The 14,560-nt window shown below is 38.7% G+C and overlaps 1 protein-coding gene across 41 annotated transcripts in view; it reads right to left on the minus strand.

Moving 5' to 3' along the window:
* The window catches only part of RBFOX2 (RNA binding fox-1 homolog 2), a 265,853-nt gene that overhangs the window by 101,910 nt on the left and 149,383 nt on the right, over nt 1–14,560 (minus strand). For 2 of the 41 annotated variants that reach the window (XM_008542389.2, XM_008542384.2), the window contains exon 1: nt 865–1,430. The exons of 38 other annotated variants lie outside the window; for them this stretch is intronic. In XM_008542389.2, coding sequence (XP_008540611.1) covers nt 865–909 — 45 coding nt within the window. In that variant the 5' untranslated portion in view covers nt 910–1,430. Of the gene's footprint in view, nt 1–864; nt 1,431–14,560 lie in introns of those variants that run through there. One more of the 41 variants, XM_070600278.1, reaches the window with a different exon arrangement.

Consider the following 14,560-nt stretch of genomic DNA (forward strand, 5'->3'; position numbering starts at 1 on the left):
CTTGGGAGCTAATTATTAGAGAAATGGCCATTTGGAAGAAAAAAATAATTAAGTGCCATGAAAACACAAATAAACTGAGAAACCAAGTAGTACCTAAAATTCAGAATTATTGTATTAACAGTTTTTATTTTCCTATTTTAGGTTTTCAAGCATAGTCAATTAATATTTCAAGGAATCACGAATGTGAAAGATCATCTAGTTCAACTCCTTCATTTATTCATTCCTTTACATAAGGAAAGCAAAGTCAAGAAAAATAAAGTTACTTGAGCACGAACACAGAGGTGGTTAACACTATAGCTCGAATCAGAATCCAGGATTCTTAACTTTAATTTCACTCACTATACTGCTACTAAGTTCAGGCAAATAAATATGCAGGAATATTCTTGATAATGGCCTAAAATTCTCTGATTCTAGATTTCAACAAGTTAACAAGTAAGATGCCATGAATCCCATCACACGAGTCTAGAGTGTCACGTTAAGCGTGGGGAGAGTGCCCTCTACTGAATATTACCTTTCTGAAAAACACAGCAGCAACCTTCGGAAACTGCCATCTGTGCTTCTCATCTACTCCAAATGAAACGTCAAGTGAACATGGTGGCTTAGTTATGCTACATTTGTAATGCCAAGAGGGAATCTCTCTGAAGCTTCAGAACTTCTAGAGTTGAAAGAAACCATCCGTGCCCAGCCCTCAACACTATAAAACTCAAAACCTCCCGTTACAGCAAATTAGCAAAAAACTTCGGGAAATCTATACCCTGAATGGCACCAGGTCAAGACAGAAAACTTGTAAGCATTTCATCCCACCATAAAACCTTCACATCAATCAAATAGTATCTAGAGAACAAGTTATAACTCTTAGCTTACCTGGACAACAGGATATTGATAATCCATACAATATACACCATACATAGCAAAGAGGAAAAAAAGTCTTCAGATAAAGACAGTACAAAAAGTGTCTAAGCTTTTGCCTTGTTTGGTCTGGCTGTCCTGTCCAAAGGAACTAGGTAGCACCAAAAACTCCTTGGCTGACTTCTAATCTACGCAGATATGTATGCTGGCTCAGATGATGAAGTTGGAGCCTGGTTCAGCCCAGGCTTCCAACCCAGTAAGATTCAACACTACACAAAAGAAATGTTCAGGGAAAAGCAAAAAGCTCCAGCTGAGTTACTAGTTATAGACGGCAAACTACACTAGAGATTTGCTGTTACTGTTGGTTTTAAACTGACAACTCCACCAGAAGCTCAAGTGGCAGAGAGTGACAGCCAAAGAAGGGAACACCGGCTCACACAAAAACGGGAGGAAGCACAAGGTATCCAGGATCCAAAACGATATATATCTTCCAGGCTTGAAGTGCGTCAGAGGGAACACTCCCAATCCAGGACACAGAAAGGCAGATGGGACTGGGGTTATTTCTCTATTCCTTCTTGGGCGGGCCCATGCGCGTGCGCACGCACACACCACAGGCACACACACACACCCCTCTCACGATCTCCGGGAGAGACAGGTGTTAGGATTAACAGTATAAAATCCTTCTGCTGTGGATAGGAATGGGAGAAAAAGAAGTCACACGGCTACATGCAGTAAAGGGATCCCTTTCATGACACTGTATGTTCGTGTATCATTTAACGCCTCCTTCACTGTGCTTTAACAGAGGCTAGGACAGCTGGCAGGATCAACACTAGAAAAGAGGAAGGTGGCCCCAGCTCTCAGGGAACATGAGTCCACTGGAGACCTTCAGATATGCAAGCTACTCTCTCAGCTGTTCCAGTCAAACATGAAGGATTAACTCCGGCTGCCTGCAAAAAGCTGGGGGTGGAGAGGTCTTTTTAGAAAAGCCAGTTGCCTTTCCCCTTTTAGGAAGCTGCTATACCCACCCTAGCATTACACACAAACACACATGTGCACACATATTTCTCTAACAGATATTAAAAGCAGTAACAAACATGGACAGATGTTAAGTCAGTCTGACAAAGCCTGGCAGGTTAGAGATGGCTTTCAGAGCCTAAACGGCCCGTTTAAATCCACAGAGCTGTTAAGTAATTCTTAGAAAATAAGACACAGAGAGAAGAAAGTGAAAATAAATGCTTCTTAGTAAGACACACACCATTTCTAACTATTGCTCCTAAGAAATCCCCTACTTGGGGAAACATTCAAAAGTTGGAAATAATAAATAATTCTAAATTAGTTTCAGGGGCTATGATGTCCCTAACTTTGAGAGCAAGTACTTTTATAACATGTTTCAGTAAGATTACACTGTGAGGAGTAAACGTAACTGGGAGGCATCTGTGAGAGTTTATGTATTACTGTGCCCACTCCCTGGCCCAGTGCAATTTTTCTCCTTTTATGGTCACTGCAATTTATTTTAGGATTGTTCAGAAGAAATCATTTTTTAAGAGTCAAAATGGCCTTCGTACATCTAAGACAGTTCTCTTGGTTAAACATTTACCTTAAATCGTTTCTAAGAGATTAGGAGGACCACCACAACGTACTAGATTATCTTCAGATTGCTGGTACTGAGTATGTGTGTATTACACATGAGGAACAATAATAAATCAATTCGGTATAATTTTTAAAAGCATTTAACTGAGCATCTATTACACACAAGGTACTATTCTAAGCACTGGAGAAATGAACAGACACAGTCTTGTTGTCAAGGACTTCACAGTTTATGGAAGAAATAGGTAAGTACATAGGTAAACCCAAAAGGTAAAAGGATGCTACAGCGCAAAATAAAACATTGTAGGCCACTTCGCATACAGGGAATTAATGAACCCTTCCATAGTGTCACTTTCTCACCACTAAAACTATGAGACTCTGCTTTGTCAATTCTTAACAGAAATTATCTGAGCCTCCTAACATTTTTTATCTGATTTGCCACACCTAAGGGCCTGTAATATATATTGTAACTGTCTCCTCTATAGCTATTAAGATGGTAATTAAGAAATAATAAAAGGAATGTTTCTATAAAAAATCTTACACTAAATTTCCTCTTCTAATCAAATAATCCTCTAATCCTTCTTCCTCCCTGTACACTACGCCATTCTACCTTCAGTCTACTTCATTTCATACAGAGCGGTCTACCAGTACTGGCCACAGGCACACATGTAAACTAACATCTTAAATCACTATTACACTCTTGATATGACTGATAGCAAGATTCCTCCTGATATGAAGCCTGGGAAATGATGATACTTCTTATAAACTATAGAGGGCCGTGATAAAGAACTATGGCTGACAAACTTAAATTTCATGAGTTAATGCAGTTTAATATCTAGTGAATTAATTGCAGAAGATGAAATTCCCAGGTGGTATTGTATTTAAGTTGACAGACTATAATTCAAATTCTAAAACAACTGATATAATTTAAGCCTGAAAGTAGTCGCCGAATATGTTACTGAGGGCCTAGTCAACTTCTGGAATTTTAAATTCTTCTTGAGGATAGATCTATACATACAAGGCGAAAAGATGTGACTGATACATTATTAAGTGAAAAAAATTACATTGTTAAATACCATGTAGAGTGTAAGTCCATATTTGCACATATGTATCTGTGTTACGTCAATCAATAAATTATGTTTATAACTTTTATACTTTATATATGTTATGTTACATATTTATGTACACACACACAAATATACATCCTATATAGTACACATTATATTTATACACACATACACATACATATTATAGGCATAAGACAAAATCAATCTCTAGGGGGTGAGACAGTGGGGAAGTAGTTGGTTTTCATTTATTACTTTCAAGATAAACTTCTAATTTCTTCAAATACATTTAATACTCTGTGTCTAACTTATATTATCACATTTTTCTTATTGGCCCTGAGCTAACATCTGTTGCCAATCTTCCTTTTTTTTTCCCTCTCCCCAAAGCCCCAGTACATAGTTGTGTATCCTAGTTGTAGGTCATTCTAGTTCTTCTGTGTGGGACGCTGCCACAGCATGGCTTGATGAGGAGTGTGTAGGTCTGCACCCAGGATCCGAACTGGTGAACCCCAGGACACTGACGCAGACTGCGCAAACTTAACCACTCGGCCACAGGGCTGGTCCTCTGTTATCACATTTGCTTTACTTAACATGATGGCATAACTATGAACTCTCATTTAATACTGGAAGATATAGCCGATAAACTATCTTAATCATGTCTTACCTAGATTCTGACCAAATTGTGACTAGGTCTGGTTTAAATAATTAATCCTTCAGAAAAATGCTAAAATAATTCAATATTTGAATTATAACTCCCTATACTTCTTCTTGCCTTGTTATCTACCTCTTTCTGTAAAAAATTTTAAATTGTTATAATTTAAGACCAATAATTTAGTCAAACTAAAATTCTCAATAATACTTACAGAAAGAAAGGCGAACTTTTCATGCGGAAGACAAAGCATACTACAAAAGATCAATTTACAAATGTTAGGATTAAAGGGCTTCTCTCCTTTCCTGACCTAGAGTCTGTCTGCAGACTACTGGAGCCTTGGTTATTAACAGAAAGAGATTCTATGCCTGGGTCAGAAGCTCAACACCACTGTTTCAATATCTTTTCCCATTTTCAAAGTGATTTAAAAAATAGAAACCAAAAATGACAACATTTTTAACTCAGAAATTACCACTAAGTGATCCTCTCCCTCAGAAGAGACTGGGTATTTCCTTCAAATTTTAAATTCTATCATATTCATTCAAATAAAAATTCCAGAAATAAAAAGACTGATTCTTCACAATAAGCTGAGAGTTATTTGCTGACAATGCCAATTTACACCATTTGAAAAAGTACACACACTGCAATATTATGAATGCTTTTATAGTATTAAAGTTTTTGTGTACTGATCAATTAGAAACATGAATATAGAAAACAGCCTTTCATATATATTTCTATACCTCTCATTAGCAGAGACATGCAGATCTTAAGTTTCAACACTTGGCACATCTAGGACGTGTCTGTCAAATAGAATGTAATGATATCAGAGAGAAATAGACCTAGTCATATTTAAGAGTGAGATATCTAGAAATTATCTTGAGATTTATGAAATTTAAGTTTTGCTAAGGATAAAGTAGACAATTCACCACATCAGTCCCATGCCAGAGAACATGGCTGGTGACACTGCAGTGTAATCTGTACCATCTACAACCCTAGAGATCTCAAGACTTACCAAGTACTGGATAACCATAAAATATGTGAGATTCTTCTCCTTTCTCCTCTCTCGTTCTTGTTTTCTTCTTTCCTTTTCCTTCCCTCTGCCTATGCCACAGTCCCACCAAGAGTGTTCAAAGATACTAGTTAGGCCTCACGGTAGAACGCTTTAGCGATGATTGAAAAGACCTCTGCTCTAAGGTATAAAATTGGTTTTTGTCAAGGATTGTTGTGTACTGGGATAATATAGAAGTTCAAAAAGAGACAGGGCTTGAGATAGCCAGATGAGGATGGAGGGGATAAGGGAAAGATAGATAAATATGTAGGCTAAATATGTAGTCAGAAATATGCAAGACTGACTTAGGGATCAGTGCAACCAGTCTGCTTGACTGTGGGTGAATAGTTGCAAATGGCAAGAAAAGGCTGGAATCACTGTGAAGAGCCTAGGACATCAAGCTATGTATTTCAGATCTTATCTTTAAAGATTGTTTGAGAGAAAAAGAGTGCTACAAAAATAACATTTTGTGAAAATAGGTCTGGTGGCTACAGAAAGAATGGAAAGGGAAACAACCTGAAGGTGGGAAGGTCAATCAGAGGCTACTGTTACTACAGTCTACAGACTATTAGTGCCCAAACCATACATTAGCAGTAAGAATAACAAAGGTACAGATGTAGAAGACGCTACAAAGATAGCATCCACAGGAACTGGAGACTGTTCAGATGCCGGGTATAAGAGAGGAGAACCAAATCTAACACTAAGGTTCTACGTCTAGTTGACTGGCCAAATAAGGATAACATGATAAAACAGGGAAATCAGAAGCATGAACTGGCCAAATAAGGATAACAAATAAGGATAACACTGATAAAACAGGGAAATCAGAAGCGTGAACTGGTCTGAAGTTATGGCAGGACATCCAATAGGAAACGTCTAACAAGTACTCAGAAATGGAGGTGGCAGCCCCGGGAGAGAGGTCAGGGTTAGAAAGGAAGATCCAACAGGGGTATGGGAAAACGGCCAAGGCCATCACGTGGTTGAGATTTCTCGCCCACACTGATTCAGTCCACGACATTCACTGAACATCAACCACGTACTTCAAAAAAGGACAGATAAATAGAGAAAAAAGAGAGAAAGGGAGGGGGGAGGGAGGAAGGAGGAAGGGACGAAGGAAGGAAGGAAAGAAGAAAAAGAAAGAAAGAAATAGGACAAGATAAAAAGGCAAAGAGCTGAAAATAGAACCTTAAGGAATACACACTTCTGGAAGGCAGAAATAGCAACGAAAGAGAAAAAGATTAAGCAGGACCCTGTACTGTTCATAAAAGCCAGGACATAGAGGACATCTGTTACTTTTCTTCTATCCTGCATCCCTTACACTAGGGAAAGTATTTCAGAAATTGATACCAGAGATGAGTTATATAACAACGTGAAGCAGAAATATGGAAAGGTGAAAGGGAATGAGAATTTAGAAAAGATGACAGAATTTAGCAAACAGGAGATCAAGAGAAGTTTTGAGAGAGAGCTGTTTTAGTAATATCAGTAAAAGGATGGCAGCAAAATTGACAAATTCATGATCAGAATGAAAAATAGGCATGATGCCTGCATATAAATTTTAACAAAACTTTCTATCTTCTGTCTTCCCAGTGACAATAAAGTACCAAAATAATGATTGATAATTCAACTCCTGTGGCCTCTATCAAGGTGGATTTTTATCTTGCTTCAGTTTTTGCATCTGTGACTTTAATCATCTTGTTTTCTTACCCATTTCAAAATGGCCAACCTTAAACTGGACCCCTTCAGGGCCTGCCTTAAGTGCTGTCTGCGCCATGAAGCTCTTCCTGATTCCCTCCGCCAAAGGTAACTTTTCTTTTGTCTGAAACTCACAGCACTTTACCTCTAGCTGACTGACAGCTGGCCACTTTCTCTGTTTTTAAGCACACTTGTTTTATCTATTAGATGATTTCTTTAAGGGTAGGACTTGTCTCTCCAGTTTTGTATTTCTCTCCAAGAACTAAGTCACCACCTTTTTACACAGCACATGCCCATGAGAATAGGAAAAGGGAGGCTCTGCAACTGCTTGAAACTACAAACCAGCGGTAAACGAATTAACCGTCATGCACAGACCGCCTCTTACTTCTTCATTCATTCAAAAGATATCCCCACCTTTGTATGAAGTTCTAGGAATAGAAAAAGCGCTCATACCGTTGACAATAGGAGAAATAAAATAATAAACATCTAATACCATTTGATAAGGGCTATACCTATTACAATGTGGCTTGGGAGAAAAGTAAAGTAAAAACCACTGCTGTGGCTACTACTGCTGCAGCCACCATTGCCGCCACCTAATTTCCAGGGTGAAGGAAACCAGGAATGTTTCACAAGCAGTTAACAATTGAAATGGATGGTGAGGGGCCGGCCCGGTGGCGCAGCGGTTAAGTGCGCACGTTCCACTTTGGCAGCCGGGGGTTCCCCAGTTCGCATCCCGCATGCGGACACGGCACTGCGTGGCAGGCCATGCTGTGGTAGGCGTCCCACATAGAAAGTAGAGGAAGGTGGGCACGGATATTCACTCAGGGCCAGTCTTCCTCAGAAAAAAGAAGAGGATTGGCAGATGTTAGCTCAGGGCTAATCTTCCTTCGGGGGAAAAAAAACAAGAAATGAATGGTGAAAAACTAGTAAGAGTGTTCCAGAAGGATTGGGGGGGTGGGGTGGCAGGGTAGAGGAAGCAGAACAGCATTCAAAATGCATAAAACAGCCTGGAAGCCATACTTACAGTGTTCAAAGAAAGGCAGGCAGGTAAATATATGCAAAAAAGTCAAAAGCCTATTCAAAAATACTTATATAAGAATTCTATTGGTTCTAAAGTGATGTGAGAATTTTCTATACCAATGGAAATGCTTTAAATTATACCTACCAGAAAACAGCAAATCACAGTTAAGTACAGAAACACTCCATTGTATGACACATGGGACAAAAGGAAGTATGGGTAATAACAGGATAAGCCTTGCTATGGCTGAAATGCATTATTACATGTGAAGTGAGAGACTGGTATGCAAACTGTGAGGCCAGAAATCAGCATTTTGTTAGAAGTGTCTTTCATTCTAAATCAGTACTAAGAAGTAAAAGGTATCTACAAATAATAAGACAACAGACACTCACTTTAAATCCGGAAAGACAGACAGTAAATAAACGGTAAGGGGAGAGAGAGAATTTTTGAAGCGGAAAATAATTGTAACTATTCTAATATTCTTAGGAAAATATGTCTACAAATGATTCCACACACTCTGTCTCATACAATAGAGCCTTTTACCTTCCACAGAACCTTTTATCTCAACTTATTCATAATATCTCTGTGGTAGATTAAAAAAATGGTCACAATATTTCACAGCCCCTTCACAAAGAGGTGGATTTTTTTCTCCGCTCTTTGAATTTGGTCTTGGCCGTGACTTGCACTGGCCTTGGGGATATTAGCAAATGTGATGCAAGCAGAGGCTTGACATGTGCTCATTCACTGAGGCCTGCCCTCCCTTGCTGCTCTCTGGAACCCTGAGACTACTGTGTGAAGAATCACGACGGATGGATGAGAAACCAAATGGAACAGAGATCAGCTGTTTCAGCTGAGCCCCCCAGACCAATCAGCCTGCCAAGTGCCAGAGATGAAACTGAGGTCATCCTAGACCACGCAGGCCCAGCCCACCTAGACTAGAAGAACCACCCAAATTCCTGACCCACAGAGTTGTGAGCAGATAAATGATTAACCCATTTTAAGCCATTAAGGTTTGGGGAGGATTTTTATGCAGGAAAAACTAACTGACATACTTTCATTGCAAAACATTAAGAGGTATATCTCAATTTTGAACACCAATACTGCACTATTTTAATTACTGCAGCCTAAAATCAGGCTATGTTAGTCCTCCAACTTTGTTTTTCTTTTTCAAGGTTGTTTTGGCTATTCTAAGTCTTTGGCATTTGGCACGTGAATTTTAAAGTCAGCTTGCTGATTTCTATAAAAATCTTGCTTGGACTCTGACTGGAGTTACAGTGAATTTAAAGATCAGTGTCGGGAGAGTTAACATGCTGAGAATATCAAGTCTTCCAGTCCATGAACATAGTATATCTCTCTACTTCATTCTACTGTTCAAACTAAGTTTTAAAAAATTATGACTACCTTTTCTCTAGGCATGTACTGAAGCCAAACGCTGTATCTGAAATTTATGAGACCTTACTACCACTTTTGTGAAGTCCACTAGATCCCATAATACTGACATCACTATAAGTGTGGTATTAGTGTCAAGACAGAAAAATAGATCAATGGAATAGAATAGAAAGTGTAAAAAGAGATCCACAGGTGCAAAGGCAATTCAGTGGAGAAAGAATGGTCTTTTCAACAAATGGTATCAGAACAACTAAGATATCCATACGCAATAAAAATGAACCTAGGTGCATACCTTATACCATATACAACATTTAACTCCAAATGGACCCACAGACCAAAAAGCAAAACATAAAACTATAAAACTTCTGGGAGAAAACCTTTGTGACCTTAGATTAGGCAGATTTCTAAGATATGACACAAAAAACCCACAATTCATAAAAGAACAAATGAATAAAATGGACTTCATTAAAAAGTTCTGCTCTACAAAAGACACTGTGAAGAGAATAAAAAAACAAGCCACAACTGAGAAAATATTTGCAAAGCATGTATCTGATAAAGGACTTACATCTAGACTATGTAAGAACTCTCTGAGCCCAACCATAAGATAACAAGGCACCCAATTAAAAAAGAAAAAATGGGCAAAAGATTTGGACGCTTGACCAAAGAAGATACAGGAATGCTAGATAAGCACTCGAAAAGATGCCCAATGTCATTATTTATTTGGAAATTAAAACCACAATGATACCACTACATACCTATTAGAATGACAAAATAGTTTCGCAATCTCTTAAAAAGTTAAACATATACCTACTATGTGATCCATCCATTCTACTTCAAAGTATTTACTCAAGAGAAATGAAAACATACACCCATATAAAGTCTTGTACGTGAATACTCGTAGCAACCCTATCTGTCATAGCCTAAAAGTGAAAACAACCCAAATATCCATCACCAGATAAATAATAAGTAAATTATGGTATATCCACAATAGACTATTACTTAGCAATAAAAATGAACGAACCATCGGTATATACAATAACATGAGTGAATCTCAAAATAATTATGGTGGGTGAAAGAAGTCAGGCAAAAAAGAGTATTTACTGTACGATTCGATTTTTATAAAATACCAGAAAATGCAACTAATCTATGGTGACAGAAAGCAGATCAGTGGTTGGTCGGAGATGCAAGGGGAGAGCTGGAAGGATGACAAAAGGGTACAAGGAAACTTTTGGAGATGACTAACATATTATCTCGGTTGTGGTGATAATTTCATGGGTGTAAACATACGTCAAAACTTAACCAATTAAGTTTAATTATAAGTGCAATTTATTGTATATCAATTATACCTCAACAGAGCTGTTAAAAAGTTAAAATAAATGAAATCTTGCCCTGCTTATTGCAATGAGTTTGTGGAGGGCTAGTTATATTCTCTGGGGAGGGAGGCGGAATCTTAAGGGAAATAGAGGAAAGTCATCAGCACATCCTAAAACACTGCAGAAAGTCTCCATAATTTCTGCCTCTCCCACCTCTGTAGGGCAAGGACTCCAGAGTCGATCCTATTCCTAAAGTATCCCTAATGCCCAGCAGAATGCCTGCTTGGCGCACATAAGCGACACAGCATGTGGCTGAGAGCTCAGGGTTCTGAGGCTAGAGCACTTGGATTCAAGCTGCAGCTCCATCACTTCCTAGCTGTGTAACTTTGGAGAAGTGATTTAACATCTCTCTGTCTCAGGTCCTTCACCTGGGAAAGAAGATAATAATAATACCTACAGCACAGGGTTGATGTGATGACTAAATCAGTCAGCATGCGAACAGGCCTGGCATACAGTGGATATTCAATTACAGCTGCCGTTATCATCGCTGCCGTCATCATCGTCGTCGTCGTCTCCAATAATTTAAGAAGGGCATTTAGAGGAGGTTCAGAATTATCTGATTTATGAAGCCAGATCCACATCTGAGGAATAAGCGGCCTCAACAGGAAGCAGAAAGTATGCACAGAGCTATGTAATTGTGTTAGAAGGAGGAAAGGCGGTGTGGGGGAGAGGAAACTCCTACACGCCCCCTGTGTAGGACAATACATTTCTGTTGAAAGAATTAGTCCATCAAGTGAGAAGACCATGCTTGACCAGGAAGGGAATATTACTATGTAAAGGAGCAGAGAAAGGACAGGTGATTTGTATCCCAAAGCAAATCTCCTAAGGTAACATGTTCTCTCTTTTTAAATAATAGTACTGAAAAAGAAGAAACCATTCCCTTGTGTTCAAAATAAAAAGCTAACCAAATGGCGAGCCCTTGAACGTGTACCTGTCTCTCATCTTGGATTGTGTTCGCCATTCTTGTGCCTTACGGGTGAACTGTCAGGCATCACCGGATCCATCCGTACTGGGGTTAGGGACAGGGCTGTGAGAGCAGCAAGGCAGCAGTGGGGGAATCCTTGGATTGGTACCAGCCCCTTGCTCAGTTCAGACCTGTAATCGCTTCTGACTTTGATTTAATGCTGCAATTACTGGTAATGTGGTTTGAAGGAGATAAATGGCCAGTGTAGCTGGCTGACGCTTACTCTGCTCACGATGCAAGAACATTTTTTAATTAAAATTCTCTTTATGATACAGGAGCTGCTTCACTGAATGTTTCTGTGCAGCCCTGATATGGAGCTTCCCCCAAAGCGGATTAGAAATCAAAGTTGCACCTCCTCACTTCAGGCAAAGCATGCATATACATAATCACTCCATCACCTACAGCGAGCTCCTTAACCCTAAATTCTTCCCATTTATATAAGCAGATCCTGCTAACAACTTCTTTCCACTGCTCACAACCACAACGTCAGCATTACAGTATTGCCAATAATGAAGACATCCCTCGTTTTTTCAAAGAAGTTCCCTTAATTTCCTTTTAAATAAATATGTAAAGTCAACATTCATATACATACATGCATAAAAAGACTCTGTACCCATTTCATTTGGAAAAAGTAAAGGATAGCTGAATATAAAATGTCAATAGTTCTAAAGGCCAGTTTATTTTAATTCATAATATAACGGTTTGCTATACCTTTTATAGTCAGGAATCCTTGGGTAACTGTCATAAGTGAACTAATCATAAAAAGATTGACATAGTCTACCAGAGTTTTTTCCCCATGACATGAAACCATCATATTCTAGCAGTTTAAGGAATCTACATTAGGTCCTCCAACTGTCAGCTAAAAACAACAATAGCAACCACCACCCAAAACGAGAGTGAGAAGAGTAATTACACGGGGCCTCAGGAGAGAGTGTCTGGTATAGGTTTACTGGTTCCTGAACCAATCAGTAAAACTTTTGATCCACTTACAAAACTACCCCTAAAAGTAGAAATAAGAAAAAATAATAATTTACGGTTAGCTAGGATCTATTATTTTAATTGCTTGGAGAGGATAGTCATTGATAATTATCCTTTAAAAAAAAGAAAGAAACAGCACAAAGTCCAAATCAGTTATATTCCGCAAAGTGGAAGCAAAGGGACCCAAGACCAACACGTACTTTCTTTTCCTAAGGCACACAGCACAATTTCAGTGTGGAGCGCAAAAGTTAAGAACTGATTTTCTCTTCCACTATTAGAGAGAAGTGTCTCAAGCACCATTAATTCAACTATTATTTTTTGACTCAGAGCCTCTAAACTCAAATAGCATCCCCCTTTCAAGCCCCATCCGCCTTCTCAGGGAACCCAAGATGAAGACTAGATTCCATCTTAGGAGGCCTTGCAGAAACTGACTTTAATCTGAGGAGCAAGAATACAGAACCGATGTCATCCTCAAAACACTAATGCTACTCTGGACAAGTAAGTGTAGCTCTACGGCTCTTTGTGAGAAAACTATCTTCTTTTTCAGAGAGAAAGAGAGAAAGATATATTTGGAGAAACAACTATATGAAAAAAAAAAAAATATATATATATATATATGCCCTCGCCCTTAGGAAAATGGTCTGGCATAATTAACAAGATTAAAGAGGGATTTAGGATAAAAAAGATGAAAGTTAGTCTGATCCTTACAGGATTAAACCCCAAATCCTAATATGAATCCAACGATTTTTAAGATCAACACCATATAACCGGATTAGACCAATAGCTGCTTTTGTTTTCACGGTGGACACAAGCACAGCTGGCAGATCCAGGCCCAGGGCACCACCTCAGCAGTTCAACAGTGGGCCGTTCAGGGCTAAAAATAGGGCCTGCCTCCAACGCAGTCTGCTGACCGCCCTACTGCCAAAGGCCCAGACCCCTTTATGTGTAATGCAAAGTCCAAAAGCTTGGACGACTACATTTCTTTCTTTTTTCTCCCTCCTCCCGCCTTTTTTTTTTTTGTGGTGGTAGAAGCAGCACTCATTTGGTGATAAAATGCGACCTAAACACCATAATTGCTGTGAATATTCAAAAACATTTGGCTGCAAATATATGAATGGGTGTGATTACAGGTGTTGCCCATACCCAACTGGGGTGTGACCCTATTACAGAGCTTACCCAATGCACTGCCTTTCTAAAATACAAAAGACTCCAAATTAGAATAGATATCTAGCCTCATGGGTGTCAGAAAAAGGACTGTGGAACTGTATTCATTTCCCAAATGTGTAGTTCTTTAGCTTAAAGAAGGTAACCACGACATAAACAATGGCAAATCAGGAAAACAAGAATTTAAACCGTGGACACAATAAGCAACAACATGCAAAATCACGGCCATCAAACTGCAGCCAGTGTGGCTAAGACAGACATGCCCTGGGGATAGATGAGAAAGACAGAGACCCAGCTGGAGCCATAGATGTTGAGATGAATAATGGCCAGAAAATCAGTGTAATTTTAAGGAAAATTTCTCAAAAATCTGATTTAGGAGTAAGTTTTTAAAACTTGCCATCACTCAAAAGCAAAGAAAAAACTTTTGGAGGATATAACAGAAAAGATATCCCGAAGGTTCCATTCAAATGGTATAATTAGATAAACATCTATTTCCTAAAAACCTTGGAAGCCTTATGATTCTTAGAATTTTAATTCCTAAAAAAAATTTAACACAGAAAGACAATTTGGAAGATAGCACATGTACCACTTATTTCTCTTGGAACATTTGTATTAATAAATTAATTTTCAAACTCACCTTTACATTTACAAATTAATTCTCAAATGCCATTTGTTTCTCTGAGAACATTTATATTCATACATTAATTTACACACGTTTCTCTTGGACAGAAATGCTACCAATTAACATAAAACAAAACAATCGACTTCCACTTCCAGGAAGAAGTAGT

Source organism: Equus przewalskii, chromosome 29 (genome assembly GCF_037783145.1).
Source record: "Equus przewalskii isolate Varuska chromosome 29, EquPr2, whole genome shotgun sequence".
Classification (NCBI taxonomy): Eukaryota; Metazoa; Chordata; class Mammalia; order Perissodactyla; family Equidae; genus Equus; species Equus przewalskii.